Source organism: Emys orbicularis, chromosome 3 (genome assembly GCF_028017835.1).
Source record: "Emys orbicularis isolate rEmyOrb1 chromosome 3, rEmyOrb1.hap1, whole genome shotgun sequence".
Classification (NCBI taxonomy): Eukaryota; Metazoa; Chordata; order Testudines; family Emydidae; genus Emys; species Emys orbicularis.
The window spans coordinates 204778612-204789470 of NC_088685.1; the positions used below are offsets into that span (position 1 = coordinate 204778612).

The 10859-nt window shown below is 42.3% G+C and overlaps 1 protein-coding gene across 1 annotated transcript in view; it reads left to right on the forward strand.

Moving 5' to 3' along the window:
- TASP1 (taspase 1) overlaps positions 1–10539 on the forward strand; it is a 172082-nt gene extending 161543 nt beyond the window's left edge. The window contains exon 14 of the mRNA XM_065401129.1: positions 9648–10539. Within this exon, the coding sequence (XP_065257201.1) occupies positions 9648–9740 (93 nt within the window). The 3' untranslated portion in view covers positions 9741–10539. The remainder of the gene's footprint in view (positions 1–9647) is intronic.
- Positions 10540–10859: the final 320 nt, after the last annotated feature.

Consider the following 10859-nt stretch of genomic DNA (forward strand, 5'->3'; position numbering starts at 1 on the left):
ACATATAGAGAGAGAGAGATTCATTTACACAATCATTCATTCAAGTTCTGTATAGGTGTTATAGTTACCAGCCTAGAAGTTGCTCATGCCAAGTTACTGGCCAGGTATCTTGGTCATGAGGATGGAGCCGAGTCTGTGTCAGATGCACCTGATGCTCCTGGAGGTTGGCAGCAGAACCAGAGACTCAAAGTCATCAGTCTTGAGAGTCCATTCTTATAGGAATTAATTCCTATGTTAGTCTATGGGAGCTGTTTCATCCTGCTGTTGCTGACTCAATCAGCAGATGACACATTCCTGGACACATTCCTGGGCACATTCCTGGTGGCTCCAAACTGTCCAAAGTTTGTGTTTCTCATCCTTCCAGGTGATGGGGTGGATCCCAATTTACCCTCCGGGGGTTTTCTGGTCATCCACTTGACACATTCTTCGGCCGATGGATACTCCCTTTCTAGGCTGGCACCTCCCTAACCATTCATATATATCAAGCATTCATCAGCATACATTCCATATCTTAACCATATTTTAATTTACTGTCTCCACCACTTTCAGGGTGTGTGCTAATTCATTTGAGACTCCCGGCCCTTTAATCACAGAGGGTGGGGGTCCTAGGAGCCATTGAATGAAGTGAAAGTCACTTAACGGCTTATAGTGTTTGTTTACATTGTATCAATTACTTCAAGAACAAAGTCTATTAACTTGTTTGTAAGTTTTACATAGTAATAAAGTATCTTTCACAGGATAGATATAATCAATGGTTTCTACAGACAGTAGCTTACAAGTTTTAACAGAAGACCCAAGAGATTTTTGTACTTGGTGAAACTGTTGGATTTTAAAGTGTGGGGGACAAATTATGAGGGGGTCACTGTCACTTGGGGGAATCACTGTTAGTACCTTCTTTAATATCCCTACAATTTCACATTCTGTTTATGGCTTTAATGAAAAAAATGAGCTAATCATTGACAAGCACTATTACTTTTATATGCACAAAAAAGGCCAAGTGACATCATTTTGGAGAGCACTTAAACTGGTGTTTTTATTTTAAAGACTTTAATAAATGCTTGTCATATTAGCTAGTACAGTTCACCTTTCAAGTCATGTCAGAATATTTTATCAAATGAGGCACCAAATAACAATGTTCTTGGCACAACATGTGTAGTTTAAGAAAAAAATTAATCCTAAACCAAGTAATTCAGATTTGAAAGATACATTTGATCCAAAAGAAGAAATCATATACTGTTCTTACAGTAATTAACAATTATTCCAGGCCAGAAAGACTACCCTTTGGTTTGGGCTTCAAGAGGAGTGGGAAGGGTCTATAGAGTTCAAAAGCAAATCATAACAGAGCTACCTTGCACGGGCAGGGTATTGGTAGTTATTAAAAAAAAAATCAAGAACAAAAAACACCAATGCAAGCTTCCGCTCCCAGTATCCTACAAAAATAGAATCATAGAATATTAGGGTCAGAAGAGACCTCAGGAGGTCATGTAGTCCAATCCCCTGCTCAAAGCAGGACCAACACCAACTAAATCATCCCAGCCAAGGCTTTGTCAACCCAGGCCTTAAAAACCTCTAAGGATGGAGATTCCATCACCTCCTGAGGTAACCCATTCCAGTGCTTCACCACCCGCCTAGTGAAATGGTGTTTCCTAATATCCATCCTAGACCTCCCACACTGCAACTTGAGACCATTGCTTCTTGTTCTGTCATCTGCCACCACTGAGAACAGTCTAGCTCCATCCTCTTTGGAACCCCCCTTCAGGCAGTTGAAGGCTGGTATCAAATCCCCCCTCACTCTTCTCTTCTGCAGACTACCTAACCCCAGTTCCCTCAGCCTCTCCTTGTAAGTCATGTGTCCCAGGCCCCTAATCATTTTCGTTGCCCTCCGCTGGACTCTCTCCAATTTGTCCGCATCCCTTCTGTAGTGGGGGGCCAAAAACTGGATGCTATACTCCAGGTGTCGCCTCACCAGTGCCGAATATTGGGGAATAATCACTTCCCTCGATCTGCTGGCAATGCTCCTACTAATACAGCCCAATATGCTGTTGGCCTTCTTGGTAACAAGGGCACACTGCTGACTTGTATCCAGCTTCTCGTTCACTGTAATCCCCACTTCAAGTGATGTTTGTCTGCTCCTTCTCTTTCATTATAGATGAGATTTGGTAGTCTAAACCAATAGAGGTCCAGGACTACTGCTTTTCTTCGTGGTCCACATAGCAGCTGTTCTCCTTTGGCAGCCATGCTTCTATATGGCCCTCCCAACCTCATTTCATTTCAAGGGGGACATCAAAGTAAAATGATTCTCACAGAGTTAATATCTTATTCTGCATATTCCCAGCAGGAAGGGTGAGGCATGTACTATGTTGACAGGCTGTCCCTCTTGCCCCTGATCCATCTCCTATTGATAGGGTTGCCAGGTGTCCAGTTTTTGACTGGAACATCCGGTCATAAAGGGACCTGGCCATTAAAAGTCTGGTTGGTGTGGGGCTGGCAGGCTCTCTACCTGGCTCTGCATGACTCCCAGGAAGCGACGACATGTCCCTGCGGCTCCTAGGCACAGGCACAACCAGTGGGCTCCGCATGCTGACCCTGCCCTGAGCGCTGGCTCCACAGCACCCATTGGCTGGGAACTGCAACCAATGGGAGCTGCAGGGGCAGCGCCTGCGGGGGGGGGGGGCGGCAATGGGCAGAACCCCCTGGCCACACCTTTGCCTAGGAGCTGGAGGGACATGTTGTTGCTTCCCAGTAGCCACCTGAGGTAAGTGCCGCCCGGATTATGTACCCTTCACCCTATCCTGCACCCCAACCCTCTACCCCAGCTCTGAGCCCCCTCCCGCACTCCAAACCCCTTGGCCCCAGCCCAGAGTGCCCTCCTGCACTCCAAACTCCTCATCCCTGGCCCCACCCCAAAACCCTAACCCCCTCCCGCACCCTGAACCCCTCATTTCTGGCCCCTCCTCAGAGCCCGCAGCCCAGCTGGAGCCCTCATCCCCTCCTGCACCCCAAGCCCCTGACCCAGCCCGGTGAAAATGAGTGAGTGAGGGTGGGGAAGAGCGAACAACGGCGGGAGGGGGGATGGAGTGAGCGGGGGGCAGGGCCTTGGAGAAGGGGCGGGGCCATGGGGAAGGAGTGGGGCAAGTCTGTTCAGTTTTCTGCGATTAGAAAGTTGGCAGCCCTGCCTGTTGATCCACAGTGCACTAACAGAGAAGCTTCCATGGGGCCGGAAGAAGGGAGTGGAACTTGTTTTCTCTTCCTATGCTTTTTTTGCGCCCCCGCCCCCAGATTTAGGTTCCCTCTATTAGCAAAGCTAAAGGTACAAACTAATCTAACTAAAAGCTCTCCTGTCCTTTTCTTTTCCATACAAGCCTAAATCCAGCAAGAATTAAAAATGTGTCGTGTAGTGGGTATTTATTAAAAAAACAGTAACAAACTATACAAGTAAGGTGGTTGAGTCTGAAAATCTTACTAAAATCAAAGGAGACATGTATTTAGTGTAAATTGTTATGCCTAAGAATAAAGGTTGATGAGACTCTAATCTTAAAAGGTCATTTGGGAGTTTAATTGAATATAAAATGTATAGCACTTCAAGGCTATTTTTTCATACAACATGAAATAGCTATGGATATTTTAAAAATAAAATAATGTGATCTTATTTCTCTTTAAAAAGGCATCTTAATATTTTTTCTGTTTGGCATAATAGTTACTTGCTATTGGGTAAAAGTTACCTGAAACATTATGCATAAAATAGGTTGGTGCTTCATTTATTATTTGATTCTGAGTGCATGCCAAGTAAAGAGATGATGAGAAAAGTTTATATATCAAGACACATGCAAGGATTTTGATTATATGTGTGTGTGTGTGTGTGTTAGTTCAATAAGGAGACACACAGATTTTGGAAGTGTACTTTAGGTTTTTATATATTGGAAATCCTTTTCATATTCAAAAAAGTAGAGTAGAGTGCCTATGTCTAAATAACACATTTGAGATACAAATGTACTGATTATCTGTTAAAACGTCTTGTGTTTTGAAAAATCTGTTCAAGTTCTCACTGAGGTTTCATATTCAACAGCTAGTCACTGTCGTTATTTTAGAAATAATAAGTATATTTAGAGTGATTTTTCAATATGTAACTCAACCCAGCCTCCCGATTTTCACCTGCAGTTATTTGTGGGTGTATTGAGGCATCTAACTTTACCTGATTTGTGGGGTAAGCAGGTAAGCGCAAATTTTATTAATTGTGCCCACAGTTTATTTGGGTTAGAAAAATCATGTCTCAAAAATCAAAGCCTTTATCATGAATAAATGAATGTCCTACTGCAGGCCTAAGAAATTTTGGTGGTTCTGTTTTGGTAAAAAATATTTGCCCTGTGCCATTTGGCAGAATCTGTGGGCATCCATGCCTCATACTGTACTGTTTCTTTGTTCCAATACTGTACTCTGCCATGACCATCTCCACTTCATAATGGATGTCTGAGGGCTAGTCTACACTTACCCGGTAGTTCGACGGCTGCAGATCGAAGTTCCGAGTTCGATTTATCGCGTCTGGTGTGGACGCGATAAATCGAACCAGGAAGTGATCCCCGTCGACTGCGGTACTCCAGCTCGGCGAGAGGAGTACCGCGAAGTCGACGGGGGAGCCTGCCTGCCGCGTGTGGACCGCGGTAAATTCGAAGTAAGGTATGTCGAATTCAGCTACGTTATTCACGTAGCTGAATTTGCGTACCTTACTTCGACTTGGGGGGTAAGTGTAGACCAGGCCTGATTCAGATTAGGCCACTGAGCCACATTGACTGTGGTATTATATTGCGTGATCAGTAGCATGCTTCTACTGAGTAAAGACTGTTACTGCATACTACTAAGAAAATTGATTTTACATGATGGCTCTAACTTTATTTGGGGTTTTAAATAGATCTTAGAAAAAGATATTTGCAAATTTGGTTCTACCAGTTGTTCTTATAAATTTTTTAAAATGAATGGAAGGTTAACTCTGAAATAATAGTTCCAAAAATTATCAGTTGCATTTGAGGGGAACCATGGGAGACTTAAAGGGAACCCTCTCTTCTTGAAGTGGTAAATCATGATCATGACCAAAATTGTTCTAAAAGTAGAAAGATGCTCATATATCACGTAGGAGAGCTAAGGATGAAAGTTGAACCAGTAAAATGAAAACCTTAAAATGTTTTTAATTAAATCTGATTCTGTCATTTAACTGAAAAAAAGACCACCTAAGAGCAGACACCAGGATAGCCTTATCAAGGAGGGGATTAAAAGAGGCTGTGCCTCTGGAATAGAGAATGTCTTTACAGTGAATTGTGGTTAAGGTTCTAAATAACATTCTGCTCAACTGATACGTGTTATTACTGTTTTATCTTTTCGACTCCTAGACTTTCAAAACATACCACCTCACAATGTGTTAAATTGTGCAATCCTTGGACCTTTTAAGATTAATGGGACTATGGGCTCAAGTAAGTGCACAACAACATAAATAAGGCTTTCACGGTCTAGCTTCCCACTAGCAGTGGAGCAGTTACAAGTCATTCTATTTTATAAAGTGACTGTCAGGGCCTGGTCGTAGGCAACCAGACCTAGTGGTCAGAGTCCACAGCCAGGAGTCAAGAGTCAGCTGGGATTCAGAGGCAGGAGACCAACCAGAGATCAGAACCACAAGTCAGAGGTCAGGAGCCCAGCCAGGTCAGGACACCAGGAAGTCAAGCTGGGGGAACAGGAGTAGGAGGCACACGGTCCAGAGCAGGGTGGAGCTCAGTTGTTCGGACAGTTTCCTGTTCCTGGCTTAAATACGGCCAGCGGGCCGGTTGGCTGCTCTGAGTTGCCACCAATGGAACATCAGAGGTGGAGCCTCGAGCTGGGGCTGGGCTCCATGGGTCCTGGGTTGTCAGCAGGCTCCCAAGTGGGGAGTTGAAGCTTGGCTGCTCCTGTGACCCAAGTTTGAGGCCGATGGGTCATGCCAGTGACATCTCCCCCAATTGAAACAGTATTCTTTAAAGAAATAAAGCCCAATCCTGCAAGTCTTCTTCTCCTGAAGCTTGCACTAGCATTGAGAGTTCAGCACTTGGAAGACTGGCAGAATCCAGCCCATAATCTTAAAAATACAACTTTTTAAAAGTAAATGTAGCTCACCATTTTATAATGAGACTACTGGCAAAATAGGTATACATTTTTTGCCCAAGTCCCTTGATCTAATGCAAAATATACCAGAACGTCCGCCAATGAAATTGAATCAGCTGAACCTGTTATATATTTAACTATTATGAAATAATAAAATTCCCAGAATTAAGTGATCAGCTTTGTGTCTCCAGTGTATCGGTTTGTGCAACTTCAGTATACGCTACAGATAATCGTATTGCATGAGCATTACAGACCCGATCCTTGTCCTGGCACAAAAAAAATTAAAGCTACCCTAAGAGTACAGCTGAAGAATCTGAGTGGCATAATAGCCAGGGAAACTGCTATCCTCCTCCCTAACTTCTAGCATATGGGATAGATGAGGGTGTTGCAGGAACAGTGTGTGCTGGTGATTCTCTGGCAGTGTGATGTGAGGGCTACACTATAAAGTTTTGTCAGCATAGCTATGTCGGTCAGGGGTATGAAAAAGCCACACCCCTTAGCTGACATAGCTATGCCGGCAAAACCCCTAGTGTTGACACAGCTATGCTCACAGAAGAGTACTTCTGTTGGCACAGCTAACATTGTTCAGGGAGGCGATGTTGTTATGCTGGCAGAAAAGTTCCTGTCAGCATACAGTGCATCTACACAGAGGGCACTGCTGGTATAGCTATACTGACAAAATCTTTGTAGTGTGGACAACAGTAACTGTTCACCCTCCCTAAGCCCTTGGGAGTGCTGTTACCATCCAATACTGATTAGGCCATGTCTACACTACAAAATTAAGGGCATGGCTACACTTGCAGATGTAAAGCGCTGGGAATTAAACCAGTCTTCGGAGACCACAGCAGGGAAAACGCTGCCGAGTGTTACACTCTCAGCTGGAAGCGCATTGGCGTGGCCACATTAGCAGCTCTTGCAATGCCAGAAAGAGCAGTGCATTGTGGTAGCTATCCCAGCGTTCAAATGGCTGCAACGTGCTTTTCAAATGCGGGGGGTGGGGTGGAGTGTGACAGGGAGTGTGTTGCGTGTATGTGGGGGGAGAGAGTGTGTCAGCATGCTGTCTTGTAAGTTCAGACCCCCCCCCCGCCTCTTTCTCACACACTCACAGCAAGCAACATTCCACACTAATGGCTTGCTTTGTCCCGGAGCAGATAAGCATGCCGGCTGTTAGAAACGGTTATGGGACATTTCCAGAGGCTGATCAAAGCGCAGTGATGCAACACCTCGTTCACACTGACGCTGGGGCGTTTCAGCAGAGGCGCAACAAGCGTTATGCTTTTCGTGGAGTTGGATTACCAGGAGCACTCCTGGTGCAGAGTCCAGGTGCTCTACGTGCCTTGCCAGTGTGGACGGGTCGGGAGTTAGGGCGCCTGGGGCTGCTTTAATGCACTCTAGCTTGCAAGTGTAGCCATGCCCTAAGTTGCCCTAACTTACGTTGGCACACAGCCCCTGTAATAATTACATCATTTGTGCATCTCTACGCTTTGCTCCTTGTGTTGGTGGTGCGCATCCTCACCAGGAGTATTTTTATCGATTGTACTGTCAGTGTGGGGCATTGTGGGACGGATCTTGAAAGCCAGTAACAGTCAACATAAGCAGCACAGTGTCTACACTGACACTGGGTCGACCTGACTACATCGACCTTGACTCTACACCACTTGTGAAGGTGGAGTTAAGTCGACGTAGCAGGACCGTTACATCGGTGGGAACAAAATTTAAGTGTAGACACTTCCATGGTTAGGTTGACGCAAGGCAGCTTAAGTTGACCTAACCCTGTAGTGTAGAACACACCATAGAGTAGCCCTGAAGCTTTTTTAAGTTACAGCAGAGCCTAAATCAGCAGCTCTGGGAGTTGAGGGGTGGGCAGAAAGGTTGTAGAAAGCTGGCTGTGACACCGCTCCCAGTGCACCAAGCACTGCTTTAGCCATCTGGCCCTACATGTAATCCACCATTATTTCAATATGTAGCATTATTATATTGCAGAATCAACACCATGTGGACTAAGATATATGCCGATATCGTATAACAATGCTACATATGGAAACAATGATGGGTTACATGTAACAGTAACACAGCACTAACAATAAGGCAGAATACGCTTACATACATGTTTGGTACTGTAAAGTCTTTATCATTGCCCATTTACAACAAAGTGTGCACTGGAAAATAAAGCAATTTCTTCAGTACTTACAGATCTGTCCTCCTTGGTAGGAGATTAGAATGTAATAAAACAAATCTTCTGCAGTTACAAAATAGAGCACAACAAATATGGACTGAAGAGGAGAAATAACCGTTATGTCAAGCTATTGTTATGAGCAATGTGAATTCTATAACCCCAATAAACACATGGGAAAAGGAGTAACTAGACACCATTAAACATGACGAATGGTATGTGTCAAGTTGTAAGTTCTTTATAAGGCTTTACATGACTCCCTCGAAGGTAAAACAATAGACAAACAATAAACTGAAGCAGTGCCACTCCTTATCACACAACAGGGCTCAGACATGCCTTTGGATATAATGAATAACCGTGTTTGCCAATATAAAACCAATAAACAGATATTTTTCGGAAATGGAGGACTGGATGACTCAAGATAGTTTCTCAAATTTTTTCATAGTTGGACCACAACTTAATGATGTATCAAGCCACTTCCTCTTCCATTCATAATTGTATAATATCACTTTGATAGCTTTGGCAATTACTAACATTGAAAAGTAATATATGGAAAATATATTTAGATGTCCTTTTAGTGTAGTTTCACAGCCAGTAATAACCCGCTCTGTGTGGTAGGGATGGTGTCTTCTTATATCATTAGGGCCATTGAGCATTACCGGAATATAAATAGAGAATAATATATTAAATCCATCTAGCAATCTGACAAACTAAACTCTCATACAAAAGGAGTATATTAGATGGATGTTTTGATCTTTCCTGCTGAAATACTGTCATGACCATCCTTTTTTTTTTTTCTCAAAACATTTTTGCAAAAAAGTGCCCATTGGAGAAATTTCATCCTACCTTTTTCGTCAGTTAAAGTTGGCTTTAAGCTTTGAAGCATGAGTTTGTGTCCTACAAACATATTAAGTTCTAACCCTTTTTTTAATCCTCTAAACTTTTGGCGTTAATGATGCCTTCTGTCATGGAGCTGCACATATCAATTATGTATTGTGCAAAAATGTATTTTCTTTTTATCAGTTTTAATTTTGTGTCGACTTTACTGAACAAACTGAAGTCACTTTGTTCACTTAGTAGGTAGGGTAAACTGCAGCACCCAATTTACCTGCTCTGCATGTATTATTTTGCATAAGTCTACTATGTCCCCTCCTATTAATGTCCTCTTTATACTAAACATTCCCTGTCTGCAGCTTTTTCAGTTGTGTTGTAATTTGCATGTATATATGTTCATACTGAACAATGTAAACATTGTGGGCTTTTTAAGATGCTTTGTGTCCACCATTCCACCTGCTTTCAGTTCTCTCTGTTTTTTTCCGCAATTGCTAAAGTTCTCACAATTTTTCCACAGACTCACATTTCGAGACTTCCTCCTGGAGCTGTGGCAGGGCAGTCTGTGGCAATCGAAGGAGGAGTCTGTCGGCTGGAGACCCCAGCAAACTGAACAGCTTCCTCCTCAGCTCCATACAGAGAATGTGAATGACATTTTGTACAATAAGCTCTTTTGTGTTTTAACAGATGTTGGGAATTTTACTCTCATTTTATACTCTTTATTGCAACCACGTGCACCATAACTTGAGATAAGTGCTGCTGTTATTTATACTCATTCTGTGTGAATGGGTGTGTGCATGCTCATTTTTCTCCCAAACAAATCAGAACACTTCCTAGTTGTGCAGGTGAAGATAGTGTATGATTAATGTTGCATTTAAATTTTCATTGTTTACAGTTTAAAAAATAATGCCCTAAAACTATGGAAAAAAACTAATTTAAAGATGTGATAGTAACTGTCATTCATGTTCTAAATTAGGAAGTAATGGGCCTCAGAGGTAGTTGTGTAGTAATGCAAAAGTGATTGTGGTTTGTACATTTCTTTTAAGTTTAAGTGGATCCAGTGGTGACTTAAACACTGCTTCTTCATCCCCTATGTGGGGCATTTTTCTTTGACAAAGAATGGTTTCAGTGAAACAATCTAGAGCAGAATTATGGCCAGAATTGTTTTTAAATAGTCTTATAATATAAGTTGTATCTCTCTTCCCAAGCTAAGATGTTACATAGCTTCAAGCTGTATGTATTACAAAAAAGTTATATAAAGATAATGTACCGTAATGCAGTCTTTACTTTGTGTATAATGGAATATTACAGTGTAAATAAGAAAACAAAGTTTATGGAAAGATTCAATACTATTCTTTGTTTCTTGTTTAAATATATATTTTAAGAAAAAGGTACGGAAATAAACGAGCATATTACTGTATGCTAAGTATGTGTATTATTGTTGAGAAATCTGATAGTAGCCCTCTTCTTGAAAAAGTGACTTCCTCAAAGTTCACTTACAGCATGTGTGTATGTATATTAATGTGTCTAATATGTATGCATTATGCATAAATTTACTGTAATACTTTTTCCCCACATATTCTAAAAAGCAACATATTCATAAATCTATGTAGGCCACATCTGCCTTGTAAGTATAAACAGTCAGTTATCTCTGGACACCAGTTCTGATATTTTAGCAAATCATTTGAGTTCTGAAGATGAGTTCTTAAGTTTCAAACATCCATTCAGTATT